We start from the raw sequence: 22,118 nt of genomic DNA, 5'->3' as shown, positions 1-22,118 counted from the left end.
TATTTTCCCTTGCTGTGTAAATCACTGCAGCTGCTGTGATTTATAAAAGTTCAATAAACGACAAAAACTGGAGTAATTGCTTCCTTTGTAGATTGTTGCAATATTCATAACAATCATCAAATAGGTTGACATTTTATAAAGTTTAGGAGCCATACTTTGTTAAATTTGAACAAACTTTGGCACCAGTAAAGATGTAAAATGTAATTATTGACCAACATTAAAGAGAAATTAGCTCAGTCCTCTCTTGCATTTTGACAGAACTGTTAGAAACCAAATTATTTATAGATTTATATCAAAAGATAACACAGATCAACTTTCTAATCTTCAACTGAAGACATATTTTATAGAAATCTGATAAGAAATAAAGGTGCTACGAACATTTTTCTAACAGATTTTGCATCATTATTATGACTCACTGCACAATGATGGCGCCCACTAGCATTAGCGGGTAACAGGCGCTGTCCGATCCAGTATGATGTGCTGATGTGTTGGACTATGAAAAGCAGAAACGGGTCTGAACTGGATGTAATGCACTTTAGTCCTAATGTTAGAGCTGATTTATGTTCAGGTTTTAGTTGAGAATAACTTCGTCTCACTGTTGGTACCTTGAGTCGGTTCTGATTTTAGTTCTATAGTTTCACACTTAACATCTCTGACTTAGCATTAGCCTCCCTTAATGTTGTAGCACCACCTTCCTTCTGTCTTTGCTGTTTTTGGTACTTTAGTAGTAGAAGTTGTGGACATTTTGGTGTTTAGTTTGTGCTGAACATCTGGATTCAGTTCCTCCTCCTCTGTATTCAGGCGACACCTGAGGAGAATGTCTGTCGCCAACTCTCTCGATTCCTACGACAGGTACAGCTGCAGTAGCTAGTTGTAGTACCAGCAGAAACAGTTGCTACATTTTAAAGAGTAAACATGTAACTATTGATATGCTTCTCTGCATGTAAGATACTTTAACGGTGCACAACAAACCTGGACAAACCATATAATGAATGGGAGTTGTGAGGATTACAGGTAAGCTCTGCTAGTTGTTAATTTACAGGTGCGTCTCTGTAGATTCAGTAATTTAATTCAAAAGAAGAAACTCATATGTTGCATAGATTCACAGGGCTGGACTTACCAGGATGTGGGGCCCGGGGCTGTAGCCAGCTTGGTGCCCTGTCCATTAAAGAAAATGTATTTTACTAAAGAAAATTAAAGTACATTAATAGGTAGTCGCCTTAATGGTAGGTACTAATCATAACTCCATATTCTTCCTGAAGAAACTGACTATAGCTTCATAATTTTCAAATACAGGAATATTGTTTATGATCATAAAAATCCCCAAATATTGATGCACCTCAACTAATTTGGCCATATAAGTTTTATATAACATGGAATTTTTGCAAAATATGTATTCATTAAAAAAATAAAGAAGAAGAAAATCTTTGAGCTTCCCGCAAAAATTGGAGTCCTGGGCTACCGCCCCAGTAAGTGCTTTCTAAAGTGTGGCCCAGTAGATTAATTACATTACATTAGATTTATTTCAAGTGCTTCAACCACTAAATGCCACTGCTTGAGAAGTTTGTTTGTTCATGGAACACTGTATCTAAAAATATTAAACGAACGTTTAGTGGAAGGAAAAATGTTAGTTAATAAGAGGTGGGCAAGTAACAAGGATGATCCTAACTTGGAATAAAGCAAAGTCATTTCATGAGTTTGGGGAAGATTCACAAGGTGTGAACCGTAGCTGCAATCAGTGAGCAAAATAAAGCTAGAATTTTATCGCACTATTTTCTGTTATTATGATAACAATAAACATTATTGTTTTATAAAAATATTCTCATTTGAAACAGGATTCTTCAAGATGCCACTTAAGATTTATACCACTAAACTACACCCAATAACTACATTTAGTCATATTTTCTGCTATGTTTATGCTCTCCTTGAACAAATAGTGTAGAAAATATGAAAAATTACAGTTTTGTTTTTAAACATTATTAAATAATAACATTATTAAATAATCTTGCCATATGTTGTATAATCTGTATCTTATGGTTCTTGTTTGTTGCTGTTTGTTGAGAGAAAATTAACTTTGGGTTTTTATTAGATGTGAGTCAAATATTGCCACAATAGTAGCAATATATCACTCTGTGTGTAATAACTCAAAATAATGCAAGAGTGTCAGTTTTTGAATTGAATTACTGAAACGATTAATTGAGATGCAGCCATAGTGTAGAAATAGTGAAAGGTTTTCAGTGTTTGACGTTGTTCTGTTCTGCAGTCAGGACTTCATCCCAGACTTTCCCTATGAGCCAGAAGCTTATGACGAGGAGCTGCTGAGGTAAACAGACCAGTTACAGACTGGAGGACACCCAGTTAGCTGTAGCTGTAGTAAAAGAGGTTTGGAAAGTGCTTCTTTTCTGAATAAAATCCTTCAAAGTGCTTCAGATTCAAACTGCGTAATTTCAAAATAAAATGCAATCTAACGATTTGATTAAAAGCCTAAATTCATAGTTGAAACCAGAAATTTTAAGATAATAAAAAGACAGTTAAGCATTTTTTATCACAAGCTATAGTTAAAGGATTAAACCTTTCTTGTTTTAGGTCCGTTAGAATCACCAAAATTATTTATTTTTGCTAAATGATAGAACATTTTTCATAATAACATTTTCAGGGCAGTAACATGTATAAAGGGACATTTCAAAACATAAACTTTTATTACATTTTAGTTTAAAATATTGTCACAATATATTAATAACATTAATAGATGATATCATAGAATCGTGAATTGAAACTGTATTCTTTAGTTCATTTGTTTTGTTTTTATCTCCAAGCTTATCTGCTGGAAAAGCTTGGAAACGTACCTTGAAAATGCTTGAGAAGTTCTTGAATTTTACTGTGGGAAAAGTGAACGAACCCAGAGAACAGATTGAAAATGCCGACTGAATTGTTGTCGTCTTTGACTTCTTATTTTCCTTCGGGGAAGTCTGAGCTCTTCTTCTCTGGAATTCTGACTTTTATGTCCTTTTGTTTTAGTTAAAAGCTTTTATTTTTTTGTTCTCACCTGTTCTGGTTTTTGTTGAAACTTCCTGGGAAACATCGTGCCAAATATATTTCCTCTCTTACAAACCGTGCCTTTTTTACTTTTGAGATCCACAGGTGACCAGAACAATGTCCACTCCGTGTGACTAACCCATCCCCCAGGTGCAGCGGTTGTCATGGTGACAGTAGTTGACAGTTGTCATGGTAATGCGCAGGTACAGCAGGGGGATGGACCGGAGGGATTACTACAGCCGCTCTCGCTCAGCCGACCAGCGAGCGATGGCCGACCGACCCGTCTACGCGCGGTCTCACTCGACTGACCGCGCTGACTCCTCCTACCTTAGGTCTGGTCGCTCTGCCCCCCCTTCACCTGCACTGATCAGGTGACCCGCTGCTGACCAATCAGGAGGCGGCTCAGTCTCTACGGTGCTTGCCAAGTGTCGTTTGGAGCATGAAGTCCAACTCTTTATTTATTTACTAATCAGCCATTTTAACCCTCTTTGTTTTTGTTGCATGTTTGGCAGCCTGACTTGTTGTTCGTTGCCTTTTGTTTATTTGATTTGTTGTTTTGGTTTGACTGTTATGTTGCAACCATGCATGTGTGCAACCCAGAGAGAAAACATTTAATTTATCGTCTGCCTGCTTGGCTTTCCTGCAACCTGCTGTCGAATCCTCTAACACACACAAACACACAGAGTAACTGTCCTCAAATTAAAAACTGGACAAAAAAAACTGTACATACATTAAAATATACATTTATTTGAAGGATTGGTTTGTTTTAATTAGGGCTGGAACAATTAATCACGATTAATCGATTATTAAATAATTGTCAGCTAATTTAGTAATCAATTAGCCATTAACTGGAATACAGACTCAAAAAAGACAATCTGCTGAAAAAAAAGCCAAAACTGTGCGAGCTACTGTAAATATACAGTATATAATAAAGACACTTTTGTCTGTACATATGTTCCACTCAAAACTCCTCAAGTGGCCTAGTTTTAACTTTACTCTATTCAAACCCATGAAAGGAATGCTATATTACTGCACTCATATGTTTATTTTCTTATTTAAAAAATATTTCCAATATTGCATAAATAAAGTTTAAGCGGTTAAATGAAAAATCTTAACAATTGTGCCAATTATTAAACCCAGTTAATTGATTAATCACCAGAATAATTGATTACTAAAGTAATCATTAGTTGCAGCCCTAATTTTAGTTATTGATGTTGTGTTTAATTTAATAAGCGAATGCATGGTTCCTAATCAAACTTTGACATTTGACTTTTCTTCCTTATTTCTGTTTGTAGTTTATTTTTTGGATACTCCATTGCCTTATTTATTTATTTATTTATTCACTTTATTTTTTTTAAAACAGGGCTAACGCTCGCGTCGGATCCAACATGACGAGTCCCACCGGAACGGCGGTCTGCCCTCGCCGCGGACGCCAGCTTCCTGTTGTCCCGCCAAAAGGACCTCTGGACCGAAGTATGTTTACTGGAGAACAGCTGATCTTATTGCCATCGGCTAATAATAATCAATATTATCTGCATTCAAGATATTTATCTACTTCATTTAATTTTTATTTAGTTAATTTATGCAGCATCAGTTCACCCATCTTGAGACACATAATCAAAACAAATTTATATCCAGAGAAGTATAATCACATTCAATGAGTCCAATACAATGTAATATATACAAACTCAAATTACGTTACATGCTTTATTTTGCTTTTTTAAAACGGTTTCAGCTTTTTATTTAATTTCTGGGGAAATCAAAGTTTATCCCCTCTAACAAAAACAGAGACATTTCTGATTGGTTCTAATTTTTAGGGAGTTTTTTTTTAGTTCATGTCAAATTTATTTATAAATCACATTTTAAAACAAGTTTTCCCAAAGTGCTGTAAAAAGCAAGAGACAAACCAAGACACAAAATAAATATTTAAACCCTCATAAAATACTATAATTTAGGCAAAGTCCTAAAAGAGAAATCAGAATCTACGTTTTCTTAAAAACTGAAAAATAAAGGTTTAGAAAATCTTTTTAGAAACTGATTATTAATCAAAAGCTTTAACCCTCAACATGTTACAGTCGACAGCAAAAAGTAAATGACAGAGTTTGAGGTTAAATAAATCTTTTGGTGCGATGAAGATAAAGTACATTTGTTGTTTTCTTTACTGCTTCTAAATGAGTCGTTTTAACCGATTTCTCCTTATTTCTGGTGTTAACTGAATACATATAGAAATGCTTCATGTACTTGTTTCCACCTCTTTTACTTTATTTTGCCATTTGATCTGTAAATTAATTTTAAAATCTCATTGACATGAATGACATGGACAATAAAAGCACTATAAAACGTACTTTCAAAGTTTTACAACTTATTAAACATCAGCAATCATCAAACTATAAATAAAAATTAAAAAGTCCGACAACATATTGATTCACCTTTTATAAAATTAATATTTTCTGTGCAGCTGATCCTGCTGAGTAGAGTTTAGCCGTCTAACGCTGAGTTGTTTCTTTCAGATGGAGAACCTTTTGACTATGTTCAGACAGGTAGTGACTTCACCACCTGAGTGTCGTTCGTTAGAAATAGAGACATTCTCTGCATGTGTTGGGTCTTTAAGAAGAACGTTGTGTCGTAGCTGTAGTTGCTGATAAATGGAGGATAAAAGTGATGATTAGATGGAACAGATTAAGATGTGTGTGTGTGAAAACACTCGTGGACGTCACTGTGGGTTGATCAGGGCTTTGTGGGAAAGTCCTAGCTGCGTTGTAATGCAGGTGTGTCAGGGGTTTACCTGCACTGAATGTCTGAGGGTTCAGCTGGTGGATCTATTGGCTGGTAACTAGCAACCAAAACTTCACAAAGGTGACATATTATGCAAAATTCTGATGTTGCATGTTTTTGGACTTCCATTTGGGTCTCAACTGCTTCTAAAAACTGCTCAAGAGTAACAACAAAAAGCACCCAGCCATTTCTTGGCAATAAGTTCAAGGTTTTTGGTGCTTGGAAAATTAGCCATTTCAAAAACCTCCAGGTTATTAGGTTTCATTCCACGGGCACTGTGCCGTTACCTAGCAACCTCAGCGGAGTTCTGCCCGTTACCTAGCAACCCAAGCAGAGCTCCAGGACGTTTGGTCAGCTGTTTGTAAGACTGTATAGGCTGTACATGACTGCTGTTGTCTTACTGCATTCTTGTTGGTTGTGCAGGAGGCTCCACGTCTGCTTTTCAAAGATGTACAGTTGTGTAATCGCACATCTGTTTGCAGCCATTTTCCCTGAGCTCAAAATAGGCCCAACTGACCAGACTAAAATCTCATTATCTAAGAATGATTTTGGGCAAAAACAGCAAAGGACATGTTTTGTACAGGCCTCAGATCTGTCCTAACCTGTTCAAAGAAGCATAATAGATCACTTTTAATCAATGAAGTTGATTCTCAAAGTTGTGTGAATTCAGTGGAAAGAATCTGGAGTCATTTTCTTCTTCTGCTACCTGCTGAACTTGATGCCTCCTCTCTGTGTTTTAACTACAGTAGTGATGTGATTGGTCATGTGATTGGTCATGTGACTGGTTAGCCTCTGAAGTTGATCATGCTGTCATTAATCCTCTCATTGTTTCTGTTCATCTTCTTGTTTCCTCTTTCTTTAAACTGAACTGCTGTTCATCAGTTTTGGCCACACCAACTGCAGGAGCACCAACAGCCCCAGCCCCACCCACGTCCCCTCATGAATTCCCGCCCCCCATACAGAAACATGCCGCTCCTCTAGTCAATCATCAACCTCCTCCAATGATACGAATTCAGGGGCCACCAGCTCATCCACCTCCATCCACTCCTATTCATCCTCCACCTGTCCCTCCACCTGTACGCGCACCTGTGCCTACATATGCACCCGTTCCTCCACCTGTACGCGCACCTGTTCCTACATCTTCACCCGTTCCTCCACCTGTACGCGCACCTGTGCCCACATATGCACCCGTTCCTCCACCTGTACGCGCACCTGTGCCCACATATGCACCCGTTCCTCCACCTGTACGCGCACCTGTGCCCACATATGCACCCGTTCCTCCACCTGTACGCGCACCTGTGCCTACATATGCACCCGTTCCTCCACCTGTATGCGCACCTGTTCCTACATCTGCACCCGTTCCCCCACCTGCACCTGCTTCTGTGCCTGCACCCACCCCTGGTCCTCCACCCACACCTGTACCTCAACCTGCGCCTCAACCTGCACCCACAGTCACACCAACACCTATAGTTGCCCCCGTTTCCGTCCCAACACCTGCACCTACTCCGGCGCCACCTCCTGCTCCTGTTCAGCCCCCTCCTCCTGTCGTACAACCACAACCACCTCCTGAATCCACTTTACACCCAACTCCATCCCCAGCCCCTTCACCAGCACCCTCACCAGCCCCACCCCCTCAGACTCCAGGTGTGTATTTGTGTGGGCTGGTAGCCTGATATTGACCCTTTGCATCTATATCACCTAATTGCGTTGAGGCGCCATGACAAAGGTTTGGAGTATTGAAAGAAGCGACTGCGATTGTTTTTGCCAATATAGCCTTACTTTTATTTGCTCAATTCAACCTGATTTGTCTGTGGAAGTAGCACGTCTGTTTGGGGCTCATAGACTAGTTGGCGGTATTTACAAAAACTGGACATAGCTAGCTTAGAAACCGACCCATAGGTTTTCCCTTATATTTGCCTGAATTCCAGCCACATGGTTTAAACCAATGTCATAAACAACTTTTCTCCTTACACCGGAGCGTATGAAAGCGTACAAAAGTCTAGTTGCAGGGTTTCCCCCAGTGTATTATAAGCCTGGTGGGCCCCCAGGCTTTATTTGCCCCTCATCAGGCTAAGCATAGTTTGTTTTAAATAGGTTGTTTTCTACACCAGTATCTGTGAGCATTAAGATGGATTAAGCTAGGGTTTATAGTTGATGCATTGAGTTGGGTGTGAACCAGTAGCGCCGTACCTGAACCTGCACGTTAGCTTCACATGCTGTTATTTTAAATTGTGGTGTCTGCTTGTGCTCCTCCGAATTTTTGTAACTTCTACACAAAAACACAGATTGTCCTACCGCCTCTACCACTTAACCTAGCAGGTTTTCTAGGGGAAACCCTGAGATGCTTGCCAGTTTTTCTCAAACATGGTTGGCTACATGATGGTGCGGCATTCTCTCCAGGCTTACTAAGAAAGAGTCTGCAAACCTTAGTTACCGTCTATAGACAACAGCCTCCAGACCTTTAATGGTGTTTCATTTTGACGTTTAGTAAATGATAGACAACGTTTGCTGAATGTTCATGGGACTGTAAACATTCAGTTTTAGATTGATAGACGTGTACCTTCTCCATGATACAATATTTGATTGCATCTTACTAATTTTATGTATGAAGATTAGTAATCATCAGTAAAAGTGTTTACTGCAAATCCTCGAATACACAGAGGACTGCCAGTCCTTACCATTGACGGCTGCTATGAATTATTGTCTTCTTTCCTCATCAAAAGACGTGCAACAAAATTACAAATTTGGTTAGCTTCTTGTCTGCAGCACTTTACGGTCATTTTTACAGTGAAATCAACTAAATGCAAGCGATATTTAGGGACCAACTGCCTGTTTTTGATTAAATTTACAGGCCTTATCATGCAGATAGGTCGTTTTGACATCCATCATGGCAGAGCGCCTATTTTCTGAAAAGCGTGATGTCACATGCAAACGGTCAATTCAGGAGTTTAGTGCTAGAATGTTCCACATTCCTCACATTCAATACTATTCATTCATCTAATGCTTCATTTATTCATGTGTTCATGTTTGTTACATCATCACATCATGTCTGCATGTATCAGACCCAGAGAGACGCTCAGCTACACCTGGCGGCACCAGAAAAGGCAAGTCCACTCAGGGTGGTTTGATGATGAGTTCAGGTGATTCTTGAGCTCGTAAACTGAAGCTTTGGGTTCTTGTTGACAATGAAGAGGGGGTCACCTGAATGATGTCACTGCCACTGTGGGTTTGACCAATCACCTGTCTCTTTCTGCATGATGCAGAGGTCACATGGGAGGACCAACAGAGGAAAACACCCAATGGTACGGCAGCACCCTCTAGTGTTTAGATTGTAGTCACTGCAGTCTGGAGAGGGTATGGTTTGCTTTAGTTGGTATCCCTTTAATTGTTAGTAACCTTTCAGGTAAAGACCCGTCAGCCATAATTTGCTTGATACCATTATTGTCATAAAAACATTGTGAATATTCCCTTTTTAAATTATTGTTTCTTTTTTGTTGTGTTAGTGGCTTGTAGCTAAACACAACACAAAACATTTTTTTATGACAATAAAATGGGACGAAGAGCTGAGCTCTGAGGTACGCCAATACGCCGTAAATATATTTATAGTAACCGGTGAAACTGATAATGCCCAGCTCTCTCATTTCATACACGATTTGTCCTGATCAATTTGTTTGATTGTTGTTGTTTGAAGGAGACATGTTGCCAGCGAGTGGAGAAGGTAAAGAGACGCTGCTTCTTTCTTCTTTGTAGTTTAGATTTGAGCTGCTTTAGAGTTTTCTAGTGCTTGACTCAAGCTTGGTTTTCATCTCTGGTTTAAAAGATAGAATGAAAAACTGAAAGTAGTCATCCTTTTCACTTCGTTTTAGAAAATGTTTGACCCCTAATAATTTAGTCCTGTTTTCTTTGGTAGAAACAAAAGGCCAGTAATGGACACCACTAGCTAAAAAGTTAGCTGCGCTAACCCTAAGCACTAATCATAAACATTAAATCTGTTAGCGCTAATGTGCTACATATCAACATGGTATTTAGTTGAATCTAATGCTAAAGCGCTAATGTCAACCATGTTGACACTCCACCATGTGTCAATGACACAACATATGCAACCATGCAGCTTTAAATTGGTTATTGAACACCTATCAACATGATTACGCTTCTTTTGAACAGACCTTTCACTCATGATTTCAGTTTTATAGTTGTTGAGTTTTGCTAACTCTGTTGCTGAATTTGCTTTATTGACCACGGAGAGGCTTTGGTCAGAAAGCACACAGGCCCTCAGCGCATTTTAAACATTTTACTGTGGAACAGCAATGCATTCTGAGTACAGAATAAACATGAGAGAAAATAAAAATGCTACATCTTCGCTCGCTTCAAAATAGTAGCATGAATTTAATTGTCTAACTACTTAACAAAATCTTAACAGTCAATAACTAAAACTTCAACATGGAGGTTCATTCAAGTAAAAGTTTAAAAAAGCACAAAAGAGGAGATTAGGGGAAGCTAAATGTGCTAATAGTTTTCAAAGCTAAAAATTAGTCCAGCTAAAAATTAGTTGCGCTATTAGCGCACAAGAGGAAGTGTTTCCACCACTGCATAAGAGCATATTCTGAATTCAAAAACAGCTTCATGGTAACGTCCCTGTCCATAGAGACAAACCTGGACGTCACTGTTTTAAATTAAACTTCGCTGCTTCACAATAAGGTCCCATGATGACATTTTGTGCCACATTTCAAATTTTTTATTTTAAACTGATCCTCCTCTTGTGTCTCTGCAGGTGTGATGAAGGACCCCACTAAGGTAAAATGCTAACCCACAGCAATCCAAACCATGTCATGGCCTTACTCACCTGTTTGCTCATCTTCTGTCCTCAGATGAGGGACAGCCTGTCCTTTAAATCGTCAGACAGCGACGTCAGCGACGTGTCTGCCATGTCCAACGCGTCTGAAACCAGAACCGCCCTCAAGATCAGGTGAGAAGCCAGAAACCAGCCTCACGGTATTAACATATTTATGAAATTTGCCTCTTTTTGCCATCTTACAACACAAAAAATCAATGCACTTTATTAGGTTATGGATCTCACATTCTTTAACAAATTAAATATGAACATGTTGATGCGAATTTACAGTTAGCCTCTTTTGCTTTTAAATTAAATGCAACCTTCAAATCTTGATCTGTGAGCAAGAACTGCAAGAAAAAAATCTTGTCTGCAGTTTGTCACCAGCAGTGTTGCTCAGATGAATCTAAAATTTAAGATTTACAAATTTAGCCAATAAAGCTAATTCTGATTAAATCTGTCACTAAAATCCTCAGAAAATACATTAAAGGGTGTGATTATGTTGGAACATGACAAAATGTGGACAAGTTGCAAGTTGCTTTACTATCTCATACATTAAGTTAATATAGGACTGAAACAATTAGTTGGATTAGTTGTAATTAATCAATTTTGAAATAATTGTCTAATCGTTAACTGAAGTATGCAGACTCAAAAAAGGCCAATTGCTGACAGAACAAGACTGTGAGCAGTTGATAGATAGATAGATAGATAGATAGATAGATAGATAGATAGATAGATAGATTGATTGATTTAGCTACAATTGACCAAGGAAAGGAATGCTATGTTGTTACACTTTCAACAATAAAAGGTTTTTGTTGTCATTTACAAAATTATTTGTTTATTTGCATTTCCTTATGTATTTCTAATATTTTATATAAAAAAGCTTAAATGGTTGGTTAAATGAAAAAATTGCAGAATGTACCAATTTTTTTCAAAACCGGATTAACTGATTAACAATCAGAGTAATCAATTAAAAAAATAATCATTAGTTGCAGCCCTAATCGATAGAACATTTAACTTCCGTCTCAGATCTGTCGTCTTTTCATTTTCTACTGCCTGCTTTATGTATGTTAAGTTTCACTTTATTTATTTTTTGCATGCTGTTTTTTTTTTTGGACGATGTTTGCATGTGAGTCTTTTCGTCTGCCATCTTTTTGCATGTTTCTCCATTTGCATGCTGCCATCTCGTCCTCTGATTGGCCGAAACAGTAAGGCGGAGTCTGTGGAGGACCAATCAGGGGACTTGGGTGGCGGATCAGAGGGGGCGCAGGAAGTAGAGGGAGCAGCAGAGGGCGAGTCTCAGCTCCATAAGAGCGAATCAATGGAGGAAGGACTGGAGGGGGAGGCGCAGTCTGAAAAGTAAGAAGGATGTGCAGTTTATGCTTCAAAAACACAAAATCTTACCAAATACTTCTTTTCTAGTTTCTAGTGCAAATTTTTACTACATTTGAATTAAGACAAAATTAACTTAAAAGTCAGTTTAAGTAAAAAATTACTTAATATTGCTGAAAAAGTTCTAGTTCTACATGCAAATTACTTCACTTATAATATGGGAAAATGTCCTGTTATAAGAGAAACTGTTACCTTTTAAAATCAACCATTTACTTAAAAAAAACTCCTAGATTTTGCTGAAAAGTTACTTGTAGGTTAGTTTTGTATTATTTCAAGTGTACTCCGATATTTGCACTAGAAACTAGAAAAATACTTGGTAAGATTTTTTGTTTTTGCAGTCTAACCTGTGTGCAGACTCATTTAGTCCAATCCAGCTGAACCAGTAGGAGACGCAGTGACGTACCTTTGTGAAATGGTCACACTTTGCAAAAAGTCAAAATCTTACCAAGTAATTTTGGTCCAATTTCTAGAGCAAATATCTTAACACACTTGAAATAAAACAAACTAACTTACAAGTACCTTTTTTTTCTTTTTTAGCACAATAGGAGTTTGTTTCAAGTCAATAAGTTCTTAATATTGATGAAAAATCATCAATAATATTAACTGAAATAACAGATTATTTCTACTACTATGTACATCGTTGTTATTGTTTTCATTATTCTGACATCAGTGGTATCAGCAAGACAATAGATAATAAAAAACATGTGTACACAAATTTGAAAGTACAGTAGCAACCACACAATTCATATATATGAATAGGGAGTTTTAGTAAATATGTTCATCTATTTTTCCGCTTCTTTTTAAGCTAAATACATTCTTGTTTATGTCTAAATAGTATTATTGTAAAAAACATGAATTGGATGACACAATGTCTTGTTCTTACTGTGTGTTTATTTCTGTATATATTTGTGTATAAGTGGATAAATATATATTTCCTCTCATTTGTTTGTTCCTTTTTTAGCTACTAAAGGTATAACATGCAGTTTTTCTTTTATATGGCTCAAAATAAAGCAGTAAATATCAATGTCATGAGTGATTATTGACTTAAGATAAGCTCCTATATCTTGCTAAAAAAGCTCCCTGTAAGATAGATTTGTCTTAATTCAAGTGTACTAAGATATTTGCAATAGAAACTGGACAAATATACTTGGTAAGATTTTGTGTTTTTGCAGTGAATGTTGCCCTCAGCAGTGTTCATGTCACCCAGCTTCTGGTGTTTTTATTTTATCCCTCTTAATACCGTTAGTTTATTTAACCTTTTTTGTTTTGACTGAGAGAAATATATTTATTTTACTTCAGAGCTGCATCTACCTCCGGTGCTCCTCTCACCAAGTCCTCCAGCGTCGGCGGAGAGATTTGCTCGTTAGGGAGAAACGACGACGACGACGACGACAAGAAGCGACGCTCCAGCTTCGGAGCGAGGATGATGGGAATGGTGGGACTGGGAAAGAAGAGTCAGAGCGCGTCCCAGCTCAATCCAGAGGGTCGGTCCCAGTTCGATCAAAGCTCACAGACAAACAGGAAGTCAGATCTTAACAGAAACAGGAGTTCCACAAGGAACATTTAAGAACCTTTTTAATTTTGTCATTTCAAAATTGTAATACCTGATTATTTATGTAATATATTCTCTTTTACCTGATATAACAATTCAATTTGATTAAAAAATACTTTATTGACCCCAAAAGGAATTAAATTTTGTTGTAACTCATTTCTTCTTCAAATAATATAATACCACTAATTTTTAATCTTAGACTTCAAGCCAACTTCTATTTCCATTTGAAAGACATAAAAAATATTGTGATTTCTTTTACCCTTTACTATGAGCAAGAGTAAACTTGGATTAGGACAAAGCTGACATAAGTAACTTTTCAGCAAGTTATAGAGGTTTGTTTAAAGTAAATAATTGATGGAAAAAGTTCTAACTGGCAAGGGGCACTAAAACCGTTACCTGGCAACCCTGCCCAAGCCCAGCCCGTTACCTAGCAACCAGTTCTAGTTCCACTGGCAGATTATTCCATTTAGAATATTTTTCCCATGTTAAAAGTGAAAGAATCTGCCAATGAAACTAGTACTTCTTCATCAAGGTTAAGGAGTTATTGACTCAGAACAAGCTCCTGTGTCTAGCTGAAAGTTACTTGTAGGTTAATTTTGTCATATTTCAAGTGTACTAAGAGATTTGCACTAAATACTAGATCAAAAATATTTGGTAAAATTTACCATTTTTGCAGTGGCCAATTGTTAAGATTACGTTCAGTTTTTTGGCAGAAATTTCCCCATTTTTTCCCCTTCCTATATACAGTGGCCATAATACGCTGCCATACATTCCAGATGCTTTATGTTAATTCATTTCATGCAGTCCAGAACAAGTTTTTTAGTGCTTCCATCAGCTCCTGCAGGAGCTCTACACCCTAAAACACTCATTCATATTTGTGTTAAATCTCTTTTGTTTGTCCCCTACAGAGGAGGAGAAGAAGAAGAAAGTGATAAGACTTCCTGTCCAGAGGAGCGTAGAAACCGGTTTGGCCATCGAGTTTAAATCTCGATTCACCCGACAGCCGAGTCGAGATCCGGACGCCGAGGATCCAAAACCCGGAGCGTACGCACTTTTCAGTTCAACACTTGTTTCTCTTTCCTTCTGTTTCGTTCTGGTCACTTTCTCTTTTGAAAAAGAATCACACTACCATCCTCCATTTTAGCGTCTTTTATACCTAATTTCCACTGAGTGTCACAAAGCTGGTTGGGCTTCGTCTTCTTTATATGGTGGTTGGTAATAAACATTTTTATGTGCCATGTACTGGAAAGAATGGATCAGGTAAATATATCCGGAGGTGGTAAAGTACCCAAAATTATACTCAAGTAAGAGTAGCACTACTTCAACATATTTTTACTCAAGTAAAAGTAAAAAGTATTTTGGTAAAACGTCTACTGATTAACTGATCAAATGATCAATCATTTAATATTTAAAAATTATATCATCAGGCGGACCAAAATGTAAAGTGAAATGTTTTGGTAATTTAAGCACAAAAATGACAATAATTCATATAAGAAACAAAAGAATAATAAAATCAGGCAAAAGAAAAATGTTTCCCAATCAGTTTCTTTCAATAAAAAACTTCAGAAACTTTAACAAAAACTGCAGGAGGGAGTCTGGTGAATGTTTGGTTACCACATGTTTGTATTTCATTCAGTGTTTACAAAAACCAGAAATTTGACTCAAGTAAGAGCAGAAATACTTCACAATAAAATTACTCATGTGAAAGAAAAAATACAGCATAGTAGAAATACTCTTAAAAGTAATCAGAAAAAAAGTTACTCATGTAAATGTAACCAGTTACTACCCAACACTGAATATTTCTCTTGTTGGACAGGTTTGCATTTTCTGTATTTTCCGTTGGCCATAAAATTTAAATTACGTAAATAAATCAGTTTAATTGAAACACATCAATTGAAAAAAATATCTCATATTTCTTAATAAAGTTTTGCACTGCAATGAGGGGATTTTTCAGCCAAAATATAAACATTTTTGTATTTTGCATTTTAATTGCATGACGCTACAGGTTACTAGCAGAACATCAAATAAGTTTTTCACACATTTGTAATGGGAAAGCTGCTAATGCCTAATAATATTAATATGTCTGCCTGTTTGTTTGTTTGTTTCTTGTCGTCAGTCTGATATTTCCAGGAGTGAAATTGGCATCAGATAAGCAGTTCACCGGCTTCCTGGAGGGATTAGGTCCCGGACAATTGGCTGGACGCCAGACGCTGGCCACGCCCCCCATGGGTATCAATTGTTATCAATATTTAAACATTATTTATTTATTCAATCATACATCATCCTCATGCAGTCATTCATATCTATACTTAGATATTTTAGAATTTCCACTTTTAACCATAAAAAGTTTTACTTTTTTTTCAATTACTTATTTTTTATTTTGCAAAGGGCAGATTTAAAGTTACACATTGATTAAAATAATTTTATTTAAAATAATTTTATAAAAAATCTTAGTTGTTTAACATTTAGTCCTGAGAATGTTTCTTCATTTATTCTCTATGTCTAAAAATATAGAATAAATATTTGTTTGCATGTTGCAGTATTTATTCTGTTTTCACGTTCTTTCTAGTTTCTGTGAAGATCTATCTGTCTTAGTTGATGAGTATGGAGGGTCAGCAGTGACAAAATTAAATAAATAATAAATAAATATACCATGAAATATATACATGTAAATTTCCCAGTGAAAAAATGTAATATGTTTAAATAAACGTTTTCTTTAAAATTATATTTTATTATTTCAATTCAGTATTTAAAAATATTTATGGGATATTTAATTATTGAATTGCATATTTTGTAATATAGTTTTATTGGTGTATTTAATTATTTAGAAGTAAATGTAATTTATTTAAGGATGTTTTTAATTATTTTATGATACATTTAATTAATAGGATGTATATATTTTATGGTATGATAATTTATTTAATTTTGTCACTTCCTGCCCTCCATAGAGGAGGCTATGTAAGGATAAAAATATCTGCAGGAAGTGTCTGTTTATATCTAAAAGCTCATTTAAAGAGACTTGATGCCAGCTGGCGGCTGTGTGTTGATCAGGGGACATCCAGATCGGGATGGTCTACAGGAAGGAGCGGCTGGACGTGGAGGTGATCCGAGCCCGGGGGCTTGTGGGTAAACAGGGCAACAAGAACACTCCAGGTGACAAAACAAACATTTTATAATGTTGAAGATTTAAAAAAATTAAACCAGTGCGGTTGATAAACTAGGCTGGAACTGAGACAACAACATGAGAGATGCAGACAGAATTACAGTGGGATGGTTTAGGTCTAAACATATTCAGAAGTTAGAATGGCCTAGTCCAAGGGTTTGTGACTTTTATCATTTTAAAGAGTCATTTTTGCTCTCAGTCCAGCTAGCTAGCTCACACTATAAAATAAAATCATACCAAGTATTATTTTTGTTTAGATTCTAGTGAAAATATCTTATTTTGTTTTATTTCAAGTGTAATAGCTTATAAGTAATTTCTAAGCCAATAACTTATTAGGAGCTTATTTTAAGTAAATAATTTATTTATATTGCCTGTAGTGCTTGTTTCACTAGCAAATTGTTTTCATTTATAATTTGGGAAAAATTTGTCTTTTAAGTGAAATAATCTGCCAATTGAACTAGAATTGTTTTTTTTTAAATCACTATTAAAAATATATATTGACTTAAAACAAGCTCCTAATTCTTTCTGAAAAGTTACTTTTAATTTAGTTTTGTCTTACTTCAAGTGTAGTTAGATATTTGCACTTGAAACTAGACGAAATGTTTGGTAAAATGTGTTTTTGCAGTGTATGCTCTACTTTTTGATGGTCTTATTAAATAAAATCCACATATAACAGACGAGGTTCTCTCCATCCATGCTGAAAAATTCATAGATTGTTTGAAACTTTAAGAAAACTGTAAATAATAAAAGGGATTTGGTTTATTGCTTTTTCTATGATAACTGGATAATATTGAGCTATAAAAGACTGACTGGAGTGATGCTAATATTAAAGGAGAGCCTGCGGCGCCCCCTGGTGGTGGGACGGAGCATTTATCCAGAGAACGTTAAAACAGGACAGAATGTACAGACACACGTCAACATGTTGTTACCCTTTATTAGCTAATATATATAAGACTCTATAAATTATCCACATTCAGTTTTCAGTCTTTTAAAATGATCTACAACCAAAACTGAGAAGAAATATCATGTATATGTTATAAATTATGTTTCTAATAAAGGACAGAAATGCAGCTATTCTTTCTACAGATGAACTTTTTGTGTGTTTTTACCGACTGATTCATGATTCTGTTTGCTTGTGTTGCAGCTCCTTATGTGAAAGTGTATTTAATGGATAACGGGAAATGTGTGCTGAAGAGACGAACGCGTCTGGCAAGAAAAACTCTGGACCCGCTTTATCAGCAACAGCTCCAGTTTGAAGAAAATCCTGAAGGAAAAGTGCTGCAGGTAAAAATCAGGGAATACAAAAGTTACACACAGATCTCCCCTTCAGAACCAAAAATACTGTAAAATATGTTATTTTTAACTCAGACATGCAGAAAAATAAACCATACAGCTCTGTGATGGATTATATTGATCTAATATGAGGATTATTGATGAAAAACAATCTATTAATGTTTTTTTTACTACTTTATGTTGCTTAAAAAAATAGAAAAGCAGGTCAAAGGTCACATTTTATTGTGCTTACAAATATTATGTGCACTTTCTTAGGTCATCTGATGTTAAGAAATGTGACATAAATAAAGAAAGACAAATTGAAAGTTATTAGGAAAAAGAGGTTAGGAGAAATGTTTGAGACCTAAAAGACGAGAACTCTACATGGACCTTTAAAAGCTCTGTACGAAGAAGACTACCTGTAATTCACCACATTGGACTGTACTAGTTTGTTTTAAATATCTATTCCAATTCTGACCTGCATTCTTCCTCTGACACTTTGGTGTCGACCAGCAGTTTATAATATCTTTGTATGAAGAGTAGTTTATATTTAGGAGATATATAACAATACCTGTGAAAGGAAGCAGCTGAAAGTCTCATTTTTCTACCCATAATTGGTCAGTATTTTACTCTTGAGGGCTAAACTGCAATACAGTAATAAAACGGTCAACACATCATTCTGAGGACATTTAGCCATCAGTAGCATCAAGCTAACGCCACATCCGTTAGGTACGCTAAAATACCGCTTTTCAACAGCTAATTATTGTCTGGATAAAATGTTTGGTGAGAGTGGTTAAACATCTACAGATGTTGGAACATTTTTTACTGACAAAATGTCAGATCTGCTTTAAAACAAACCTTATGCTCACAAACAACATCTGGATGGTCTGACTCTGGTATAAAAAATATGCAGTTGCAATATATGCAAAGATTGTCCACAAAAAAGGCAGTAATAGTGTTTTATAAAGTAAATGTTGTCTTTTGGTTGCAAAGTATGCGCTTTGTTTTAAACAAAATTTTCACTTAAAAATTTTATTTAATAAATTAAAAAAACTGAAAATGTGTCTAAATGTTTGTTTGTCGCTGCAGATCATCGTCTGGGGCGACTACGGACGGATGGATCATAAATCGTTCATGGGAGCTGCTCAAATCCTATTGGACGACTTGGACCTGTCCAACATGGTGATTGGCTGGTTCAAACTGTTTCCAGCCACCTCATTGGTGGACCCGGCGTTGGCGCCGCTAACAAATAAGGAGACCGAAGGCGGCAAATCGTAGCATCAGGAGTCGGGACCGATTGCGTCGTCGCGTCAAACGGGCCTCGAGGCGAGCCAGAGGGGACAAACGGTCGCTGGGTGCAGTGACCCTCCTGTGCTCCTGCATGCTGCATGATGATGTCGCAACGATGACGTACCAGTGCCATGATGATGTCATCGGGGTGGAGGGAGGCTCCTCCCCTCGCCGCGGAAATGGAGGGACCGGTTGGGCAAAAGATGCTTTGAAAAAGAGAGGCCAAAAGACTCGCAGCTGCCAGCCAATCACAGCAGCTCCTCTGTGTCATGTGACGGGCGGCCTCTGTTTCCATGGAGATGCAGGAACATGGAGGTCTGCTGCGGTGTGTTTTTTGCATGGAACGACAAAAAGATTAGAAGAAAAAAAAAACCCTGTCAGAAACAGAGAAAAAAAACCGACACCCTGGGAATGTCGCCTGAAAACTGGAAAATAGTTTCATCATTTATGATTTTTGTAAAATATCCCTGACATGCGACTCATTTTTCAGATTACATAACGTGACTTTAGATCCATGAACGTTCTCTAAAACATCGTCAGTCCTGTAAGGTTTAACGTTCTGCTGCTATGCCTGCTACAGCCTTGTTTTAAAAAACTGGGATGCTGTATAAAATGTAAATAAATACAGAATGCAATGATTTGCAAATCATTTAAACCAAATTTCTCTTTGAAATGTCTTTTGTTTGTTCAGACGAGAAATGACTCAAAAACAAAAAATGTACAAGAAAAGGAAAAAAAGGTGCTTTTTCTCTACATTTTGTGTTGCCGTCTTTTTCCCATATTGGATTAAATTATTTTCTTCCACAAGAATCTTCTTACAATTAGGGCTGGGTAACATATTAGTTTTATTGATTTATCAAATTTTTGTTTTCTGAAGATTTAATCTTTGAAAAATCTGCATTTTTTTGCACTCCTGGTGTTTCCATAACGAATGATTTCAGATCGCCCAGGGCGGCCATCTTATCTGACAAACCTGTAAAGTTAAAAAGTTGCAAGAAAAAATGTAAAATTTTGAGATTAATCTACGATACTTTCAAGCTTCAAAAGTTGAAATTTGCTAGAAAAAAAGTTTTCTAACAATTTTTTTTAGAAAAAAAAAAAACTGGAAATTTGTTAGTTTGAAAAGTTTGCAAGAAAACATTCAAATTTTGAGATTAATCTAAAAAAAAAAATTTTAGAAACATTTTGGAAATTTCTGAGTTTTAAGGGTTGAACAGTTTAGACTTAAATCTCAGAAATTTCCATGTTCTCACAAATTTGACTTTTTTTCCTTTCTACAATGGCTCTAATACGTTGTCACTTGAATGCCCCTCCATAACAATGAGATTTATCTTTGTTATTATGAGCAGCATTTTGATACTTTCTTTTATGTCTCATTTGCTTGTAAATGTTAAACATAATCCAGTTTGGCAAACACAAAGCTTTTTTGCAACACATCACCAGCAGAGGGCAGCAGAGGCAGGGAAACTATAAAACATGGGAGAAAAAATAAATACAGAACACTTTACATTTAAAGATTTTACATAGTTTTTAAAAATCAAAGTTAAGAGTTTTTAGAGTGTACTCTGAAACTTCACTTTATCTTCATTTGAATGAAATGTTCAATAATGATCAAGTAACAAAACTGCTTAAAGACCTGCTAATTTAGACTTCAAACGACAAAAAAACTAATTCAGGAGGTAATTTCTGTTTACTATACCTGCATAAGGCAGTCTGGAGTGTATTTGGTGAAAATGTGAAGTGGAAGAAAATAAAATCTCTCGAGTCAATTCACTTGATGTGAACCTTTAATCCTTAGTGCAGTTTGCCAGGTTTTAGTTTTACAGACTCAAAGAAAAACACCAAACAAGTTGGATCATGCAAGTCAGAAAAAACAGCTTCACAACAACAACGTAACACAATAATAATAACCATAGTAATATTAATAATAATAAATATACACAATCACACTCACACAAAGTCAGCCGAGTACCAAAACAGTAACGAGGATCAGAAATACAGACGCTTGAATGGCTTCAGTTTGGGTCGAGAAAAGAGGAGCCACAAACTAAAAACACGACGTTTATAATGCAGATGTGATCGATGCTGCTTTTCGTTCCAGTTGTGGTTCTTCTTGGACTTTTTGGTCTCATTTCTTGTTTTTGAAACTATCATAAGTGAATGAGAAGAAAAACCCAACAACTGGAGCGGGCGAGACACATTTTTCGATCCAGAACAAGCGGCATGAAGGACGGAAAAAAACCAAACACTTTCAAGACCGCGATGAGGATCACATGACCGGGATCTCTAAGTGAGGATTTAGTTATAAAAATATTAAATTAAAGGTTAATAAAATGACATTGTGCTTTATATTCAGTAAAGGATAAAACTTTGTCCCAATATCTAACAGCTGACGGCTAATATCAGCATAAAAATCAACATTAAGATGTTTATATTGGCCACAGAGAAATAAAACCTAAAATAAAGTCAGCCCACTAGCAGGCCTCTTTGGAAACCTCCACTGGTCACATGATCCTCATCATTTCCCTTAAACAGACTCAACCAGCAGCCTTAGAAATGGAGGGACCTTTGAAACTTTTCCATTTGATCTGGAGTTCCCACAAATCACCCGGTCGTATGGTTTCTCTATCAAACAATTCCATTCTGGACTACAGAGAACCATCAGTTTGATCATTACTGTCGTACCATTAAGCAGAACATTTGCCTGCGATGAATAACAAGTGAACATGAGGACTTTGGGCCATTTTGCCTCTTTGCCAACAACCTCTTAGTCTCTTCTTGCCTCCATTTTGTATCTGTAAACAATA

General features: G+C 36.5%; 1 protein-coding gene across 2 annotated transcripts in view; it reads left to right on the top strand.

Annotated features, from left to right (window-relative positions):
• Positions 1–20,064, top strand: part of LOC114155755 (regulating synaptic membrane exocytosis protein 2-like) — a 47,458-nt gene extending 27,394 nt beyond the window's left edge. Inside the window, exons 23-35 of one of the 2 annotated variants that reach the window (XM_028035816.1) lie at positions 802–852; positions 949–1,014; positions 2,264–2,323; positions 4,400–4,509; positions 10,583–10,605; positions 10,680–10,777; positions 11,852–12,001; positions 13,334–13,518; positions 14,495–14,630; positions 15,703–15,815; positions 16,638–16,739; positions 17,894–18,033; positions 19,111–20,064. In XM_028035816.1, coding sequence (XP_027891617.1) covers positions 802–852; positions 949–1,014; positions 2,264–2,323; positions 4,400–4,509; positions 10,583–10,605; positions 10,680–10,777; positions 11,852–12,001; positions 13,334–13,518; positions 14,495–14,630; positions 15,703–15,815; positions 16,638–16,739; positions 17,894–18,033; positions 19,111–19,299 — 1,423 coding nt within the window. In that variant the 3' untranslated portion in view covers positions 19,300–20,064. Of the gene's footprint in view, positions 1–801; positions 853–948; positions 1,015–2,263; positions 2,324–3,239; positions 3,408–4,399; positions 4,510–10,582; positions 10,606–10,679; positions 10,778–11,851; positions 12,002–13,333; positions 13,519–14,494; positions 14,631–15,702; positions 15,816–16,637; positions 16,740–17,893; positions 18,034–19,110 lie in introns of both variants that reach the window. The other variant, XM_028035817.1, reaches the window with a different exon arrangement.
• Positions 20,065–22,118: the final 2,054 nt, after the last annotated feature.

The sequence above is a fragment of the Xiphophorus couchianus genome, chromosome 13 (assembly GCF_001444195.1).
Source record: "Xiphophorus couchianus chromosome 13, X_couchianus-1.0, whole genome shotgun sequence".
In the NCBI taxonomy this organism is placed as follows: Eukaryota; Metazoa; Chordata; class Actinopteri; order Cyprinodontiformes; family Poeciliidae; genus Xiphophorus; species Xiphophorus couchianus.
This window is presented reverse-complemented; position numbering and strand designations above follow the sequence as displayed.